General features: G+C 47.0%; 1 protein-coding gene across 1 annotated transcript in view; it reads right to left on the reverse strand.

Moving 5' to 3' along the window:
- Window positions 1-20,646, reverse strand: part of PLXNA4 (plexin A4) — a 462,846-nt gene that overhangs the window by 95,030 nt on the left and 347,170 nt on the right. Inside the window, exons 7-9 of the mRNA XM_074903539.1 lie at window positions 19,650-19,803; window positions 16,844-16,943; window positions 14,440-14,554 (exon numbers count right to left, since the gene is read on the reverse strand). Coding sequence (XP_074759640.1) covers window positions 14,440-14,554; window positions 16,844-16,943; window positions 19,650-19,803 — 369 coding nt within the window. The remainder of the gene's footprint in view (window positions 1-14,439; window positions 14,555-16,843; window positions 16,944-19,649; window positions 19,804-20,646) is intronic.

Here is a 20,646-nt window from a genome sequence, read left to right on the forward strand (position 1 = left end):
TGCAAGCTTAATCTGTAGTTGTGCGTAAGGGATGGCAGGAGGAAAATGACTGATCTGGGGCTGGAAAGCAGGGAAAGGGACTGAAAGGCTCAAAAGTGGAATTTATGGCTTATGAGAACCTGGGAGCTTGTTAGAGCAGATGGTGGAAGCACCTTACTGAAGCAAATATCTTAGGAAGATAAAAAAATGGATTAGATGTGTAACATCTGCAGTTACACCAGCTAGGAACAGAATTACAAGAGCTATCAATCATCACACTGTGGGTGTGAGTCAATCCATGGCCAGGGATAGGAAGAAAATCCAATAACCACCCAGCACGTCACTGCAGTGAAGTCCAGAAGTCTTCCTCCATCCCCAAAGAAGGTCTGTCTGTCCTAGTGGGGATACCAGGCTGAAGACCCCTTTGGGGTGATCTGATTTCTCATCTGCACTTACAGGGTGATGCTAATGGTGTCAGGAACACCAAAACCAGGACAGCCAAGCACACAGTCACTGGAGCTGGATGGAGGTAAACCATTTTGGGGTCTGGTGGCCATTTGTCTGGGTTAATCTGGCACAAGGCCTAGCTTAATTAATGCCACCAAGGACTGAGGCTTGACAGGCCATTGCGCTAACGTGGCTGGATGATGTAAGGCTTGGAGGTGGCTCTCTGGGGGATCCTGATGCTAAGCAGCACTTCAGCAAACAGACATGTGTGAGGAAGCTCCAGGAAGCTGAGCATATGAGGTTGCTTCATCACGCACAAGATCCAGCCAGTGTGGAAAAAGGCCACGTCTGATCCCCAGAAGTGCTTGAGAAGCTACATCCTCTTGCAGCACTCTCTGATCTTGCTGTTGTTCTGTCCCATGATGAAATGTCCTTAGGGAACTACTAGTTAAAAGCAATAAGTTGTCATAAAAGTGTTTGTCTTGACAAAAGGGCAAGGCTTGACAGTCTAGAAAGTCTTTCCAAACTTGAGTCCAATGATTCTACCCTATCAAGGCACACCAACATTAAGGCTAGCTGCAGGTTTAAGTAGCTACTAAGCACAAGAAAGTGAGGCATAATCTAATCCTGAGTGATTTAGACCTATAAAAACCCAGAGGGCAGGGTAAGGAGGTGGTCTAGGCTATATTAAAATAAGAGTGAGAGTTTCCAGTTCTGATCACACCAGCAGATACCATGTATAAATGCCATTTGGGACGGTAAGGCTTCAGCACCCCCTGACCCTTCCTCTTCACCTGCCCAACATGTCCTGGGGACTCTGAATCAGCTTTCCTGCCTTCCTTCTGGCATAATAAAAAACCTTGGCAACATTGTCTCTCTTTTTTTTTTTTTTTTTTTTTTTTTTTTCCCCAGCTACAGAAGTTGAGAGAGATGCATTGGCAAAGTGAATCAGTGGGACAGGAGGATGGGAAAGCCCTATCTGCAGCTGAGCAGCCATTTCCCAAGAGTGGGCATTTTCCTTGATGTCTGTCAAATAGAAAAGCCTCTGAAGGGGGCTGGAGAATGGGGGTTGGAGATAGTCCACTATGTTACCTGCAGGCCAATCCCAGCTCTTCAGGCTGGTCTTTCTTGTCTAGCTTTATCCTGTCTCCCTCCACCACTGGTGCTGTAACCTTTCCGATAACACTTGTTTCAAGTTCATTAACAAGCAGTGATTGCAGCAGCCCCAAAACAGGATTCGTTTGCATATAAAAAGCTTTGCAGCGCTGTGAGGAAGTTCATTATAGATAATTGAAGAGGCAAGCGCCATAAAGAGGAAATCCTCCCAATGTGGCTTTATCTGATTGACCTAATGTTCTTTCTAATTGAAACAGGGGAGGGAAAGGTAATTTCATTGGGTGATGTACTGCATAAAACCTCAGAGTTTGGACTAGGCTCTGGGTTCAAATTCAAACGTAGTACTCATTTTGTTGCCTGTGTCAAGCTTTGGGTGCCTGGTCAGGTTTGTAGTTTTGAAGGTAAAACATCAACCTGATCAGAGCAGACCCTGCAGTAGGACCCAAGTTGAAGGGTCCTTTAAAAAGAGTAATCTTGGACTTTTTCCAGTGGAGACAGTTTCTCTTTACCCTTCCTCTGCAATGGACAACATCTCGGTTGGAAAAGCACAGTTTTCCCATGATGTAGGGGAAATAAAAACATCCACTGCCAACAACTCTACCGAGGAAGGTCACAATCCCACCCCTTCTGTCTTTGGTATATAATAAATTAAGCCCTTCCCCTGACAATAAGGGGAGCTGGTTCAGATTCCAGAGGAGCTAAAATCCAGTTTAATCTGTACCAGGGCTACACATTTGCAAGCAGACTCTTGTTGATTCATTTTGTGTGTGTAGCTTCATTCTATTCCTTAGATGCTTTCAAATGAGTCAGTCTCTTTAAAATAATATCCTCCACCCTTGCCAATTACTCGTATCAGCAGCGATGCACACCTCAAATCACCAAATTTTGCCAGTTATCAAGTCAGAGAGCTTTTCCAGTGAAAACACTGCATGAAATGAGCTGTACTCATTGGGTCGATGGTAGTTTAATTTTCTTTATTTATAACTCCTCATAGAATGCCTGCAAATGTGTTTTGCTGTAGCTTGTAGAAATAATGAAGTCTCCGAAATATGAGAACCCTTTCTCTCCTTTTCTCCCACATATGTGTTATGGCCCTCATCACAGCTATATTTGAGTGAGTCCCCAGTGAAAGCCATCATGAGAATTCTGTTAAAGAGGGCAATGAAACCTCTCTGAGGCGATGTGGTCTTAGCCCTGAACTAATTAGTTTGCTTCCTTTACGGTGCTTCATACATATATAGTTATGATTTAATGGAGATTTCTCCATGTTGTTTCCAGTATAAGCTGGAGACTGACCAGATATTCTGAGTTACCATCCTCTTCTAGGAATGAGATACGTAGGGTTCTTTCATAGTCTTGTGATATTGCTTAGATTTTGTTCTAACCTTATTTTGTACAGTTTTACTCTCTGTTACTGTTCATGGCCAGGATCATGAGCCCAAGTCTCATCAAAGTGTTGTTCATTTTCCAAAAGAAAACACGTCTGATCAAGTTTGAATGGTAGTCATCCTACATGGGAATAATTAAAACATCCATGAAGGTTTAAAACAATGACCCATCCACTTATCAACAGTCTCCCCCTTGTGCTGGTGCCCCAGTTCTCTTGTCTTCCCCTATGCATCTTGTGTCATCCAGAGCATTCAGGTGAGGGAATCTTTCCTACATTTCCTTCATAGTGTTCCTTAGTGATCCCTGGCAGCATTGACTGGATCTCCACTTTCTACAGAAGGAAACTAGAGCTCACCTATTGCTGACTCCATTGCAGGCATTCATAGTAAGACTAACTGAACTCTTGGCAATGAATTTAAACCCTTCCTTTCCCAGAAGAGCAGGCATCGTCTCCATTCAGGAACAGACATAGCCAGCACCACCAATTCCTCCACTACTCAAAGCATCCACTTTCCCATTTTCTCCTGCTATAAAAATCCTTTTCTTTATCCTCAACTTCAGGGTTTTTTAAGACTTTCTTTTCAGTATTCCTCATTCAGCAATGATCTTTGTGCCTTATCCAAGCCATCTTGCCTGGAACATGACCACAAAGTGAACCTAAGTGGGGAACCATAACTTACTCAAGCCCATTGGGAATCAGATTTCACCTGGATCAAAAGCAGGAAAACAGCAAGCTGGCAGAAGAGAGGCAGCAGGGACTGCCTGGAATATGTTGCCTGAACTTCTCTCTCACACCTCAGCACAGTCACCCTAGGTCAGGGCTGTGACAACACCCGAGCAAAATCAGATGCTTGTTTAGCAACTACCCTGTACCATTGCAAAGAGAGGGCATTCAGGCTCCAGGGCTGACAAGCTGGTTCCTTTGATGAATCATTTTTAAACTCTTGAACAACTTTCCAGCCCCGGGATAATCTGGCGAATGAAGCGGCGAGGAGCTCAGCATTCCCAGTGCGGGAGAGGAAAGCATGAGTTACAGTCCACGCTGTGTTTACATTATTACACTACTAATTCTTAGCATCATAAAAATTATATTTTAAATTTACACGAACAGTGCTGGGGAACGTTATTAGGTTATAAAGTGGAATCAGGTCAATGCTTTGTAGGCAGGATTCCAAGCTCCATAAATTTCTGGATATACTTCCCCCAAATTTACATCGGCACCAGCAGCAATCAAACCAGCTACAAAAAAGCTCACCCGGTCAAAGAATTTTTTAATGCACCATATATTTTATCTGCACTTCCTAAGTTTACAATGTTGTTAGTTTGATTGATAGTGTGCTTATTTATTGGCACAGCAAAAGTAATAATACACGAAGAAAACGCTCAGAACTTTAAAGGCAGCTGATGAGGAGAAAGCAACAGGATTTATGGGAAGTGTAAACATCTGCAGAGACAACAAAGGAATAATTGAGTCCTTGCATCGCTGTCACTTCTGGTGGCTCCTTTCTAGTTAAGAGTCTTCCATGCACTCAGGAGCAAACACCAGCTCTCTTTTGTCAGATATTGCAAGTGATTCTGGTGCCTGGGAAAAGGTGGTTGGCCTGGAAGAGATTTGGCCCCGTTTAAGCTCTGTGCACTCTAGTAGTTACGTACTTTAGCGGTGACTTGCACAGATTAGAGTACAGATGTCACTGCTGGAGGAAGGGAGACCAACAGATCAATAGCAGATCATTAGCTCCGCTGCCTCATAGGTCCCTGGCTTCAGTGTGGTGAAGGCTAGAGAGCGATGAGCGATGCTGATCGCCAGAGAGTGGGTACTCAAAAAGCAGAAGCTAAATGAAGATAACTGACCTCACATAGCTCACTGCTGAATCCCGTTGATCAGGAGCAAAGTGACTCTCCCAAGGCCACACAGGCAGTGCTGGGAAATGACCCATGTCTGCTGGGAACTTGGTCCCAACCTAGGACTATTCTGCCTTTGAAGTCAGTCCACATATCTCCGCTGATCAACATTAATGATTTTACCCTCCTTTAATTCTTTATTAATAGAGTCTTTCTCAGCTGGTCCATTATTTCACAAGGATCAAGGTCAGGCTGTCATAATTATCTAAGCACCACATTTATCCTTTTTAAATAGAGATACAACGTTAGCTTTCTTTCAGCCCTTTGCTGCTTTGACACACTCTCAGAAGGAAAAGTAATGATCCAGAGAGCAGGAGCCTTCTGGTCACTAGATGAAGGGAGTGGACTAGTGACAAAAATAGTAGATGACTGTATCATTAGGTACATCTGCTCAAAGGAGAGGGGCTACCGGAGACATGCAAGCGGTCTCAGTTCTGGTGTTACCTGAGTAACTGCTTGGTTTTGAAATCATGAGAAATATGAATGTGTGCATTGAGGAAGGTGGTGTGTGTGCAAGAGATGAGATAACTGTCTATTTACTTGGACAAAGCCTGTCATTTGTTAAAGGAAAATCCTGGTTATGTAAGACAGCCCTCCAGAATAACACACAGAGTAAAACTGGATTGTGCAAAGCATGGGGCAGCGCACAGGCAGCTTATAAAACAATAATTTCTTCTCTAATTATTAGGATATACATCTGCATTCTTCCGCCTAGCCAGCCTTCTGTCCTTCTGTAAGAACTTCCATCTGAAGTTGACAAGAACCTTTCATGTGTATCAAAGCACTGCACATCTATCCATGGCACTGCAGCAGCCCAGTGAGGCTGCAAATTTTGAGCACTGCAATAATACCTGTCACTGCTCATCCATCTAGGTACCAATGACATTGACATGTCGCTCCTCAACAAAGCTAAGGTTCCTATACATCTCTGCCAACAAACGGGTTTTGCATGCATAAGGGACGTGCTCCAGCCAAGGCTCCCTCAGATGTGACAGGAACTCTTGTGACAACACTCTCACATGGGGCTTTCCGGTGTCTAACAAGGGTTGAGCCCAAATTGTGGTGCTTTCTTCCTAAAGGAGGACCAACAATCTATTTCTCCTCTAAATCTGCCCATTTTTACAAAGTTAGTAGGAAGTTGGTATCTTTGAGACTTTGGCCCAACTAGGCCAAGAATGGCCAGTGAGTTCAAAAGTCAATGGAGGAGACAGTAACAGATGGACCAGAGGTTGCACACAAAAGCCACATTGATGCAAAACAGCTGCCTTTGCAAACCAGGACAGAAGCCCAGAGAGTCATAATACCTTGGCTTCTACAGTGGGAAGGTCAGGACTGTGATATCATGGCTCTTGTCACCCTCCCTCTCACTGAGATCCATGACAGCATGAGATAATGTCCAAGCCAAAGCAAATGGACTCATGCTTGAAGACAAGGTGGGGGAGGAGGGTCTGGGCCTAGCCTCCTGGAGATGCCCCAAGTAGGGAAGGAGACACATTCCAGCCTCACCTCTTATCTACAACTTCAACATCCTGAGAATGTTTCTCCTTGGCCAGGTCCCAAAAGCTCACATGTCCCAAAGCAGTGATTGCAGATGATGCTACAGGCGAGAAAGGCAAAATCTTCCTGCTTCAGAGCCAGGCCATCACCGTGGACTAGGTCTGAATGGGGAATTGTCTTTCCTCCCTCAAACTGCAGGGTGCCATACAGATCCTAGCAGTCCTAACAGATGTCCAGATAGCCAGAGAAATCCTGTAGCCACTTGAGGCGTTACACTGAGCTAGGCTATCAAAACAACATAAGCTCTTCCTGATGTTATTTGAAGGGTGCTGTGTTGGCAGGGACAGATGAATATTACCCTGTTGCATTCTGAGATCACTGTCCTGCGGGATAAATCATCTTGCATTAGAGAGATGAGCAGCCCAACTGTTATGACTAACTCTTAGCAGAGACACAGTATTGAGTGCAGACGCTTCTTACATCTCCATTCAAATTTATCTCCCTGAGTTGCTCCTAGAAATTACACGATCGAGTTCTTAATTAGTCACTCACATCGTGGCTGGAGAAGCTAAGCTCTAAGAAAACAAGATGTGCCTTAAGGTAGAATGAATCGCTCCCAGGGAGGCTTTTTCCCATTCAGCTCTCAGTTCCTGTTTTGATTTGGTTGGAGGTCTCAAGAAGACACATGATGAAGCTGCCCTACACCAGATTTCCTACAGATCCACCAACCATAATAATCAAAAATCCTGCTAAAAGTTATGTGGAAATTGAACAAGTTACCAGCCTTTTCCCCTGCCAGCTGGATGACTGCAGGGCAGAAAGGCTCACAGATGACAAAAGTTACCCCAAAATAACAGAAAAAGCCACTTCACAGGCTTTTCATCTTTTTTTTCCCCCCAGTGCTAGTCAGTATGACTTTCAAACAACAGCAAATTATCTAATTTGTTTGTACATGCTCAAAGACTTCTTATGAACAGCCCCCTCTGATAGACCACAGCTCCAGGTACTAAGTGCTGTACAAGCACCTATTAACAGAAAGTGCTTTCCCAAATCAGGAGAGGGTGTGAGAGAAACAGGGGCACAGAAAGGTGAACGTGACCGAGCCAACTCAGAGCCCAGAATAAAATTCTCATCTGCTGAAATAAAACCCATGGCTTCATACACTACCAGATATTGCCTCTGAGCAGTATTTTCATGCTCTAACAGGAGTTCATGAACAAGGGGAAAGCTTTCTGCCTGGCCTCCAATTTCTTTAACTTCCTCTTATTATTATCTGAAGCATCCCTTCTGAAGAGGATGAACCCACTACACGATGCATCTCAATTTCTGGGAAAGGGCTGTAATGGTGGGTGAGGGCTGAAGTGCCACAGCCTGAGATTCCAAACCACTGCACAGCTGGATCCAAACCATCAGCTACAGCCTCCTCCTCCCACATGACCCCTGCCTCCCCCTGGACAGGATGGTGACAAGACATCACACGTGCTTAGAAATATTTCTAAGAGCCAAATAGATGATAAACACCAAACCCCCATGCTGCTTTAAAAGCAGGTGCCATGAAGTTCATGAATCACCATGCCAGACCCCATCTGCATGGGGTGGCTGCCTCTGCCCACAGCAGCTGCCTGTCTAGAGCTGTTCCTGATCTCTTCGTCTCTCCTGACCGTCCCCCTGCCTGCTCACAGCACTTGAAGGCAGCAGGTTGCCTGCGGTTGCCATAGAAACCACACCTCGTACCCTCCCCTTAATGATAGACAGGTGCCAGGATAAGTGAGCGGATAATCGACGAGCAGGGAAGGAATTGGTGCTCTGGTATTGGCCTCGCTGCAACTGTCATTAAAGTCCCTGAGAAATGAGAGATACGTTAATTTGAGCAGAGATGGGGTTTCTCTCCTCCTTGTGCTGCTGCTTCTTACAGCCGCCTCTCTGGCCGGGTTAAGGGAGGCTGGAAACAGGAGTGGGAGGGAAACCGAGCAGTTGCCACAGCAACAGCTGAAGATGCAACGCCAGAAGGTTTGTCGACGCAAGGGAACAAGGAGTTGACCGTGATCACCTAAAGGCCCAGTAGTCCCTCTCCCCTCTGCCCAGTGCAGCCACCCAGGCATTTCCACTGGGCTGAGTTTTGGGAGGAGGTGGGCACTGTGCCTTCCTTCTGCACCTCATAAAGAGAACAGAGCAGGACATCTGGGGGCCCTGAAAACCTGTCTGCTTTTTGAGAGCCTGGGGTAAAGCCCTCCCTGAGCTCAGACTGAGAGGCACTGGCAGGGTGGGGAAGGGCACTGCTGAATTTACTACAGACAAAGTCCATGATGAGGAGACGTGGGCATTTTCACTTTAAGAGACTAGACTAGACTAGACTAGACGAATAGACTAGACTAGACTAGGCTAGGAACAGACTAGACTAGGAATAGAATAGAATAGAATAGAATAGAATAGAATAGAATAGAATAGAATAGAATAGAATAGAATAGAATAGAAACAGAATAAGAATAGACTAGACTAGACTAGGCTAGGAACAGACTAGACTAGACTAGACTAGGAATAGATAGAATAGAATAGAATAGAATAGAATAGAATAGAATAGAATAGAATAGAATAGAATAGAAATAAGAATAGAAACAGCGTAAGAATAGACTAGACTAGACTAATTTTCAGTTGGAAGGGACCTACAACGATCATCTAGTCCAACTGCCTGACCACTTCAGGGCTGACCACAAGCTAAAGCACATTATTAAGGGCATTGTCCAAAAGCCTCTTAAATGTCTACCAACTCAGGCTGAGCTGTCATTATCACTCTCCGACTTCTTTTTACTCCTCCCTTCTTCCCTCTTTCTCAAAAACCTCACCCTCAAGAAGGACAAGCAGCCTGTCAGAGCTAAATATCTGCACTCCATTGCAGGGACCACCAGTACAGCTTTTCGTTCGACAAAAGACATGAGCAAGTGCTGGGCAAAGCAACACTCTGCTCCTCAGCAGCTGCTCACCAGCATGCGGCTCACACAGCTTTTTATCGCTTTTGACAAATTAATATTTGAAGCAGTTGTTTCTTTTATGTGGGCTTTACTGTCGTTAGCACGTACAATTCAACATAAAACACTTTGGTGCGAGATCTTTTCTTCTGTTCTCTTTTTAGGCAGCAGATGAAAATCCTTTTAATAAAAAGCTTGTTTGGGGGAGGAAGAAAAACACACGCACACGCAAATCGTCTGAGCAGGGAAAGATGAAAACCTCCTTCAAGGTAATTAAATGATTATGTATCTTTTAAACCCAGCGGATAATAGATTTGTTATCTAGGCTTGCTTTTGGCTTTTGCCATATTTTTCTCTCTCTCTTTCCCTTTTTCTCTCTCTCTCCCCCCCCCCCCCCCCCGCCCCCCAAAGCTAAAATCCTTGTAAGACCCAGAACAAGATAGTGTTCATCTTAGAGAAGGCGGCACAAAAGAAGACTTAAATCCTTTATCCCATCAACTCAACCCCAGCTTACCCATCCTTGTACAGATGTCTGTGAAACACTGACATGAAAACTACCCCAGTGGATCAGAGCAGGTCTGGACGAAGACAAGACAGACAATGCAATCAGGCGCATTGGGTAATAGGTATCAGGAGAAACAGGTGCTGTTTCTGCAGCCTCTATCGCACTGGAGACTTTCAGATCAACTGTTTTACTCCTCTGTGCCTCAGTTTCCACTCACTACTTGTTGACTGTCTTGTCCATTTACAGAAGAAAATGACTGAGCTTACTCAGTGATTTTGTCAAGTAAGTAAGGGTTGATTTCACAGCATGTTAGTGGTGCAGTGCTAATCCTGCACTATGACTTCAGCTCTGGTCAGCAACAAAGTTGAAAGCAGAGACAGGATGGCCAAGAAAAAAACAGAAACTTGGCCTGCTCTCCCCTATCTTTAAGACTACTTCTTTCCTCTTTTGCCACCAGCTCTCTTTGGGAAAAACAACAGTCCACTATTAAAATGTCTGTATTTTTTTTTTCATTCTTTCCCTTCCTGCCCCCCAAAATAATATCAGTTCCCCTATATAAAGCAAAAAGTCACTTTTTCAAGCTAGCAGACTTGGCTTTCAAAAACCTGATGTAAAGGGAAATTATACGCCAAGGTGAAGTATTTCTGACACAAATCATCCAGAGACATTGTCAATCCTATTTGATTGAATTCAGTGCCATAATCATAAATAATCTTGCTTTGTGACCACCCCGGAGTTCTTCACCAGGAGCAAGCACAGGCTTTCCCAAGTCCCCCAGACAAGTTGATTCAGCTCTATTATGGGCACAGCTGATTCACCGACCACCTAACAAGTGACAGGTAAGAAAGTCATGGCTTCTTGTTGATAGCAAGGGATATGCCTCTTCTATCCTTTCTCCATCGCTGGTTTAGTTTTGCCAGGTGGTGGTAGGACAACTGCCTTGTCCCAGCCTGGGGCTGGCTGGTTACAGCTATCCATGATGCAATTCAAAGGCTCCCCTTGGATGGTAGATCACAAGCTATACAGCTAGAAACAATATTTTGCCTTCTGGACAGTGTGGGTCATGGCCAAAGCCTTTCTGCTGCCCCACTGAATCAGTCTCAAATTCATCCTGCACTCTGCATCAATCAGCAACTCATACTGCAAGGAAAAAAAAAAAAAAAAAAAAAAAGAGTAAAAAACCCAAGATCCTTTCAGACAACACGAAGAAGACCTGAAAGGGTCTGAGCCCATGGAAATCCAGAAACCTGTGAGATGTGCTAAGGAAATGATGGAACCAGAAGTACACAAGGGCACAAGCTTCCCTTCAAATTGCTCCAGGCTGGTCCAGAGGTAATGGTACCAGCCCAATTGGTCCATGTGCAGTTCAGGCCATCTGGAGAGTGGGAAGCCTCTTCCCACATGATGGCAAGATGCTGTACAGGCAAAGAGTGGAAACAAGTCACCTGGAGGTGGGTGTATCAGCAAGAGAAGATGAAGGCCATACTGAGGGGGAGGGGAGCAGGCTTGGCATGCCAGCCATGATGATTACAGAGGAAAGGAGTTTCTGGCACCAGTCCATATGACGGAGTAACACCAATATTTGTTTGCTTGGCAAGGATTCTCTTGGTGCAATCAGACCATGCGATCCTGGAAGCCAGCCATGCTAATCAGCAGACTCATGGAAGGACTGCAAATGGGATGGTCCAACCACCCCACGCTGGTAGTACAGTTTCCCATCAGTACCTCTTCGAGACTTACTGACTTAGCAGGTACTCATGCCTGCATGGTAGCAAAAGCTTCCCTGTCATCATCCTCCGGGGGGCCAAGGAGAGGAAAGGATCAAAAGCAGTAGTGCAGATGGAGATGAAAGGCCAGTAAAAATAGGCCCGCTCAGGGTGATGGTACTTTGTGAGAACTACAGAAGATGGTGTTGGGAAGCCTAGAAATGGACCTGAGACCTTGTGAGTCATGTTATGTCATTGGGAACTGGGTGGAGGCCTGGATGGGCAATGAAGAGCCAGGCTTGGCTTCAAGGTACCAAATGGTTTCTGTTGTTCAAAGAACTCACTCAACAAACAGGCATGGGCACAGGACAGAAAAGGAAAGAATTAAAAAAAAAAAAACAAAAAACCCAGACTGGAAATTTCAGGGAGATGAGTCAGTGAGAGATGGATTCTCAAGAGAAGCATGGGAGATGTACACATCATTTTTTGCAAAGTGCCGTCTGACAAAACCTTTCTGGCCACATAGTGAATGTAAATCTGTGTTTGTCAGAATGCACTTGTGATGCCATCCTTCCCCAGCCCTAGTGTCCTTGAGGGACACACACAGATGGCAGTGAGAAGGACCCTGAAGCTACAGGGCATTTCTCACATTGCCAGGCAGAAAGTTATCTCTGAGCGTTTTGGGTTTTGCAAGGCCAGTACCCTTGCAGATACTGTCCAGTCACTCCAGTGCTGAGAAGCATTTCTTCTGTGCAGCAGACAGCAAAAGCAGCTCCTGAGCTGCGCAGCTGACTGACAGATGTTGTCTCCTGTGGGAAAGGTTTGTGCCCAGAGACAGTTGGGCTGCAGAAGCCAACATGGCTGCTGCCCTCATTAGCAGTGACCAATGTAACACGTGTGTGTCATTGCCTTGCAGATCAATAGTCATCTTCTAACGTCAGGTTGTACCTCTCCCTGCTGCCGTGCAAATCACACAGAACAGCTTGGCAATCAGAGAGGGGGTGTTTGGAGCTCAGCAGGAAATCCTCTGTTAAAGGGGATGGAAGAGGGCAAGAGCAATCTCTACTGACAGATGAAGCCCCCCCGCCCAGACTGGAGCTGTCTCCTAGTCTGAAGAGGATACCTTTCAGAAACAAAACTAGTGAGAGGTGATAAAGCAGTGATGGAAAAGTTGTGCTAAAGTAGGCAGATCTGCAGAGGACAATGTGTCCACTGCCTCCTCCCCAGTTCTTCAGAGCAAGATCTTGGAGAGAATAAAGTAAAGATCAGGGGCTGTACCACCCCCAGTCTCTTCCCTAAGGAACTGGGATGACACAGAACTTCTAGTGGTCTTCTTTCTGATGGGAACGAGTATCAGAAATACCAGAGATGTGACAGGGGATGAGGGAGGAGGAGGTACACTGAGATTTGTAGGCACTTCATTTGGGGCAGGGGTTGGAGGAGAGAAGAGATGGGAACTAGGAAGGTGAGTCCTGTGCTTGGTACATAAGACACACCAGAGGAGGTAAATGGTGGTGGCACTGCACAGCAGGAAGCTGAGACGAAGTGTCCCAGGGAATGTCACCTCAGCAAGAAGGTGATGTCCCTTTGGTTCCTGAGGTGGAAGGCACAGAGACCCGTGGCCAGCAGGACTGGCCAAACTCTGCCAAGGCTGCAAGCGAGGGAATAGGCCCTGTCTGGCTGGGATAGTCTCCAGAAGGGCTGAACTCTGGGCTGCCTTCCTTCACCACCGAGCAGAGAGTGTCAAGCCCTTCAGCTCCTCAGCAAGTTTTCCAGCAGGTTTACAGCAAATTCTGAATCCTGGTACATGAAGAACTGGCAACCTCCCTGCTCATGAATATTTATGGCCTGTCCCAATGCCACAGCAGTTCAGGATGTCTGATCCAGGACACCTCAACCTGCAGGCACATATGTGACATCTCATCCAGCACATAAGGAAGGGGTGGGAGGGAACGGGGGGTGCCACAGGAGTGTAGAGACACTACACGTGTGTCATTTGGTCTGGCAAACTGGCTTACCCGGGGCAGGGGCTGGGGGTAGGTGGGGGAACATGTTAGAGACACCTGAGCCAGCAGGCAGCTCAGGGAGCAATGGGAATTTCACCCTCCAAATGCGACACACGTTGCCGGAGCCTTCAGCAGCCACCTCTGTGCCCGGTGGTTCAGCAGATATCAGATCTCTTAATGGGTACTGGTCCCTTGGGCCAGGCAAACAACGAGCCACCTCAGGTCATTTACCAGATGGGCCAGGATGCTTTCAGACCATTCCTGACCAGGAAGCAATTAAGTGACTTCCTATTTGTATTCTCCTGAGCTCCACTTGTCTGCAAGGGCTTGTTAGTTACAATACAAGCCAGACAGCATTTTCAGAGCAGCAGCCAGCTCTGCATTAAGCCCCAAGGTCCAGTTCAGCTCAGTAACTGGCAATGAAGCATTCCCCAGCCTCATCTGAGGCAGTCGGATGCACTGGCCATTAGGTACCAAACCCACGAAGCCACAGAAGTGCTCAAAGCACAGCTGAAATCCACTGACACTCTAGACATAGCTCTAAATGGTCCCCAGGTCTCAGCAGCCTGGGGTATCTCCTTAGAGGCAACCTCCTTCTCCCCTGGAGGACATGCATGTCCAGTGTTTCCCATCCCTCCCAGTGCCTTGGTGCTGGGAGCTTGCAATAACTTTCCAAGGTAACACACTCCTTGTCATGTATGAGAGGGAAGCGGCAGCTCCCTGGGGATCTGGTAGAGCAGAGGGGAGCTATCTGCAGAGGGAAAAATGAGGGTGTCCTGGAAGGGAAGCAGAAGTAGGAGAGGGTGGGACTGGAGGTGGAGAAGGCTTCCTGGTCTGACACAGGCCAAAAGGTGACAGCAGCCCTGAGGGACATGACAGTCGCCCACGTACACGACATGTGACCTGTGCCCCATGCCCCTGCCTACCTCAGGCAGCTTGACTCGTCCCTCCTGGAAGGAGCAGGAGCTGGGGTCATGGGTGCAGACATGGCGGTACTTGCACCAGTGACACCGGTAAGGGCTCTCCACACACGACAGACACCTGGAAATAGAGAGAAAGAGCAGTCACTTGGCCAGTTGGGTCCCATTAGCCAACAGGACAGACCTTGAAGCCGATGGTGCTTCTCAGAGGGAACTACAGCCCAGCAAACAGTGCTCTTGCCATCACTAGCAGAAGGCCACAGGCATTGAACTGACCTGACACCATCGAGTTACAGGATGGTGCTGGATTTTCCATGAGCTGGTTGTCACTATGATCACAAGTGTCTCATGTTAACTAGATAATTTAGATAGCATTCATGTAATTGCAACTAGAGTAATAATAAATCTTCGGTTTATTTTGGTTGCCCTGTTACAACATTTAATCAGACTATCAACAAGTTCTCAGCTTCATACGTAAGCAGCTTTCCCCTTTTTGCCCGTAACAAAATCCTGAGTGTAACAAAAAAACCAAGATCAGGGTAACTGCTACAGCCTTGCTGCCTCCACGCTGAACTGCACTAGTGCCCTGGGAGCTGTGAACACATCACGAGAAGGTGACCAAAGGAGGGGCTGGCAGGAGGAGTGATGCCCATGGAGGGCAGTCCCTGTGCACCAGCAGACCCATCTGGCTAATCCTCCCACTTTCACTGGTACAGAGGCCAGACACAAATATGGATGGACCAAAGCCAGAAAGCCAAGAAAGAAGTAGGGAATTTTCTCCCCCTGTGTCCCACAGGCTTATTAGTGTGAGTTCTGCCCAGGGTGATGGGGCTCCTGCAAATATATTGACTGTATTCTTCTTTTCTTCATCTCAGCAGTAAAGGAAAGATTGTTGTAGCAGCTGCCCAGGAAGCAGAGGGAATATTTGGAACATTACCTACTCAGGGTGTAGGAAAGAGCCATTCCCTCCACCTTACAAGGTTTTGCTCTCCTATGCCCCTGTAGAGTAAGAGCTGCAAACACCTCTCCTGGCTGTGTTACAGCACTCACTTATACCTACAACACACTTCTTGTTTTGTTTTGTTTTGTTTTCTTTTCTTTTCTAATTTAGTACTATGTTTGCTCACCAGCAACCAAACCGAGCCATAACAAGCTCTCTGCACAAAACAAGCACTGGATGGTATCGACTCCTGGTCACTCACAATGTTGGGAGTTCTTCATGCAGCTGCAGGCTCTGAAGTACCTGGAGGGAACTTGGGGTTGGAAATACTCCTGGCCCTTATGTGCCAGTGGGTTTTTAATGGGTAGGACTGAAAAAATTGCCTCCAGTATTGCTTGGCTGAGCCCAACAGGCAGACGCACACCCTCTCTCCTGTCTCTGTGAAGTCTTGCTCAACTCCAATCCACTTTCAGCTCTGGTACAGCAAGCTATTCTTCAAATTGGTAACAAGTGCTTGCTCTGATACATCAAATTAAAAATGGATAGTGTATTATAGTTTGTCAAGTAAGAAACCAAAACATGCCATAAATATTTAACACCACCATCTCTCCTGCTTTCCCCTCCAACACTTGCTTTCTGACACTGTTTGTCAAAGCAGCAGGAACACGGAAATAGGATTTGCCTTTCCTTGTGAATTGCTGAGCCGCAGTAATTATCTGCTTTTGGCACTTCTGATGGCTCAGTGGCGGGGACAGAGCCACTCAGCCTTGCTCAGGGGTGGATCAACCTGCTGGAAGAGCATCTTTCTGCAGGAAAGCTGCAGATCTGCTCCAGTGGGGCAGCTCCTGAGCAGCCCTGGGTGCCAGCTAAACCCCAGAAGAATGGGGTGCAGGGCAGGAAAGGAGCTCACAGGATGGAAAAGATGATCTTGAGAGAATCAGCTGGGTGATCCCTGCTCAGTTCACATCATGCAGGAATCAGAGACTCTTGTTCTTCCAGATCTGAGGGTCCATGCTAACCACCTGGGGCAGGCTCCTGCTGGTTGGACTGACAGCATGGGTGAAGGTTGGAGGTGTGTATGTACGGGCAGGATCCAGCCATCCAAAAAACGGTGCTTAACAGGAAGATGGGGGCCATTTGATGAGGTCATGACTCATTTTTGACTCAATTCTGTGGTAAATTCCCACTAATGTGATGCTCCTCTGCCTGAGAGACACATGGGGATGTACCACTCCTCAAAACAATGCTTTCCTGCCAAGGAGGCTCATCAACAGAACAAAGGGTCACTATACTACTCTTGGTCATCTTATGAGGGACCCCATCATAGTGACTATCACACAAGTGACCCTGACCCCTGATCACCTCCACACCTAACCAGCTTCCCAGTGGACACATGCCCCAGTCAGCAGCGGGTGCTGTGGCAGATCCAGGGGTGGAATGGAAAGCAGGTATCAAAAGAAATGAACATACGAGTTGTGGACACTGCAGTTGTAGAAGACGAAGCTGGTGCTGGCAAAGGTCATACCCGTTTCCTTGGACTTGAGCTGAAGCTGGACGATGTGATGGTCTCCTGGGGAAAAAATAGACACATCAGTGTGTGACTGCTTTGTTAGCCTAGTTAAGCCCTGTCGGCCATGCCACCGGTCTGACCTGGAGCTGTCCCACAGTACCTTAGTCTATCCTCAGTAGATGTAGAAAGTGTGATAAAATCCTTCTAGAGCCCAGTTCCCAACAGGTACACCTCCCCCTCTTGTGGTACAGGGGTGATGAAATATGCCTTCACCACTGGAAATTATTATACCTGGGAACAGAGTCTGGGCTTGATGATGATGACAGGTCTGGACCATACCTCACTTATTTAATAAATAAAATGACTGAAATCATAATATGAGAAAGCTAAGCTCAAAGAAAGGATGCAGATATCTTTAATTAGGAGACTGTTAAAACGGACTACTGTCCTTGAAGTTCTTCCTTGCTGCTGGTTCACTGGTGTCCCCAGACGGAAGGGGTCTGTGGAAGATGTGATTGCTGGCCCCAGACATACACTGTCTGAAGGATAAACATACCTGCTTCCCTAAGGGGATAAAGAAAGAATTACTTTATCCTCACCCTCATTATTTAACATCTCTGACTAGGACTCAATAGCCAGGACAGCCATGCCTGAAAAACAGCACCTCCAGATCCTGCCTCCAGAGAGAGGTTATACCTTGAGAAAGTAGGATGAAGGAAAGAGCAAGGAGGATAGATACCATAACAGCACAGGGGATCCCTATCTGCAGCCTGGGAAATGCTGATGAAGAGGAAGATTCCCCTATGAACAGTTCCTCCAGGTTCACTCACCCCATTCACCCCAATGTCTATTCACCCCAGCCTTTGGCTTCAAAAACCCATCTCAGTGTAAGAGATGCCCACAAGCCGTTGCACTTCCAGAAGGACCCATCCATTTCCATAGCAGACCCATCTGCAGCAAAGTCTGCACCTCAGCTCCGACACACTATCTCGTTCCCTTTCCCACTGCTCCCACACTGGGCAGTCAACTGTTACCCCTCCCCACAATGCCAAAAGCCCTGTTCAGAGCCCATCAGCTGCAGGTAATGAGTGGGTGCAGTAATTGCAGTAATTTGGTGGGGAAGGGACCCATGTTTAATTCAAGACTTCAACCTGGCTGGCCCTTTCACCTCTATTATTTTCTTCCTCACCTGAAAGATCCATTAATCAATCAGGCCAAAGCAAACTTGACAATTCATCTCAGCATGAGCCCACGTGTACAGTCACCCACCTACGGGCACACACACACACACACGCACACAGTCGCATGCACAGACCACACACTTCACTAAACACATTTTCCTGCCAGTGCTCGACTCTGCTGCCCATCTGCTGCCGCCGGTTTTGACAGCTCTGTTAACCGCTTCGTATTTAACAAATTTGCCAGCCTCTTGCATATATTTTAAAACAGGATGTGAGGATTGGACGGCCCCAGAGATCAGGCGTGCTACAGAGCCACACATCCTTTGGTTCAAATCCAGCTTCTGGCACTATTCATGGAGGACTTGGTCTTTGCAGAGGTGCAGAGCACCAGCTGCTGAAGTTGATACAAGCCGCAGGTGCCCAGCTTCTTTGAAAACCATGCTTCACATAAATCTCTCTCTCTCTTGTCCTGCCTCCAGCTTCCACTGCTATTTTTGTTTGCTGGTTGATTATAGCCTCGCCTGGGACAGATGTCCATACCAAGGAAATAGTTTCTGGCATCTATCTTGGTAGGCAAACATGACTGCTAACTCAGTGGGACCTGAAAATGGTAACAGCTCTCTGGGGGCTTGTTTTGGGACCAAAATGGAGAGCACGTGCAGTTGTGTGCAGCTTGAGGAGAACAGAGATGATGGTGACAGTTTGTGTCACTTCATTTTCTGTGGCCTGAGGATCCTCAGTGACAAACTTTACAGTAAATTTTCACAGGAAGCCAAGGACCAAAATGACAGCATCCTCTCTGCATCCCTTGGGGTGATCAACAGGGTCAAAGTTTTTACAGTAAGTCCATGCAAAGAGCCACAAGTGCTCCCGAAAGTACTTAGAAAAGTTCTTAGGAAAAGGAAATCAAAAAGGGCAGGAGGTTGTGGCTGGGGGTACCACCCTTGGAGACAAGGTATTTTTCTGTGTTGGACCACTTTAGGAGAGGGAGCCAATAGCAAACCTGGCAGAATAAAGGCTGGGGCCAGAGACAAGGAACTGAGCATATAGATCTAAATCTGGGAGGAGCAGGATGAAATTACAGACAGGATCGTTCAGGTCTGCAGGACTTTCTGGCTGCTGCATGGGATGGGATATAGTGAGAGCACGTACAGCCTCATTCCCTGGGCTGCATAACACCAGCCAGGGCAAAAGGTGAGCGACTATTCCACACCCGTCTCTTGTCTGTGCTAGATATATGCAACTGCCACTCGGTGGCAGTCTGAAAACACGTAGTATCACACATACAAGCACCTTAATGCAGGTAGTGGTATTGCAGCTCAGTGCTTACACACGTGTGCACACATAAACACTCACACATTCAGACAACTCATGCTACGATGTGCTGCTGTGCAGCTCCACCAGCGAGCACTGGCACAGCATCCCAGCTACTCCCAGCGCATCTCATACTCTGTCCTCAGGCTCCCATGAGCCAAACTCTGCTTTGGGGAAAAAAAAAAAAAAAAGCAAACAGAAGAGACACAGGGGTGTGGAGTGAGGAAGGGAGAGAGAAGAGGGGCAGACGGAGGAGCTGTGGGATACCCACCGTTCTCTGTGATGATCTGGGGTACCTCTTTGGCAGCTGGTGAAATGCACTGGATCTGACTGCCCACCACCAAGCCATCCATCTCTGAAAGGTCCTCGAAGGTGCAATTGACTCCTGCTGACAGCTCGGGCACATTGTAAGTCTCCAAGACCAGCTGCAAGCAAAGTTGAAGGAAGGGAAGGAGAGATAGAAAAAAAAGAAAAGAGAGAACACTAAGCCAAACAACAGAGCTGGATCTGTAGGAGAGAATTACACTGGAGAGGTTGGACAAAGAGCCTCTTGCTAGAGAGAGCATCCTCCTTCAACAGAAAGCAGCGATTCAGGAGAGGGATGTGTGTGCAGAGGGGGAAGGGGATGAGATGCTGATGCCAACACAAGTGGTACGTGGCTATGCAGGGACAACTGCACTGCATCCCAGTGCTGGCTGGGTCAGTGGAGGGGAGGGAGTGCTCACTGTCTGTCATGCAAGTGTAAGGTTAGGCAGGGAGTCTTTGGAGCCAGCCGTGAAGACCAGGGCTTTGGTGACCCCAAGGCACGCGGTTTCTGAGGAAGGTGACTACTACTCACAAGAGGCACTCTGCAGACTACAGAGAAACTGTAGCGCTCCAGTCTAACTCTCTACGGCCTGCTCTCCTAGCATCAGCAGATGGGGGAGCGCTCTGTCACCAAGTTCCTGTGTAAGGAGAGTCTAGTTACAGCCTTCAGTCCACCACAAAATAATGCTGTCTCTAGAGGCACAGCAAACCTCTCCTGCCCATCCCACCAAAGAAGCAGTTGGCTCTGAGGACATGCTATACTGGGGCTCCGTACATTAAAAAAGGGGTGAAGGAGGAATTTCCCGTGGTTTTAGGCCTTGCAATACCTGCTGGCATTGCTATGTCATTGCTCGTGGTCATGAAAAAATGGAATCTCATGGCTGGTTTCCACCGTATTCGTTCTCTGGGGAAGGACCCTCATGCTGCTAACTTCCCAAACCACCTAATGACCTGAACCATGG

This window comes from Athene noctua, chromosome 3 (genome assembly GCF_965140245.1).
Source record: "Athene noctua chromosome 3, bAthNoc1.hap1.1, whole genome shotgun sequence".
Lineage (NCBI taxonomy): Eukaryota > Metazoa > Chordata > Aves > Strigiformes > Strigidae > Athene > Athene noctua.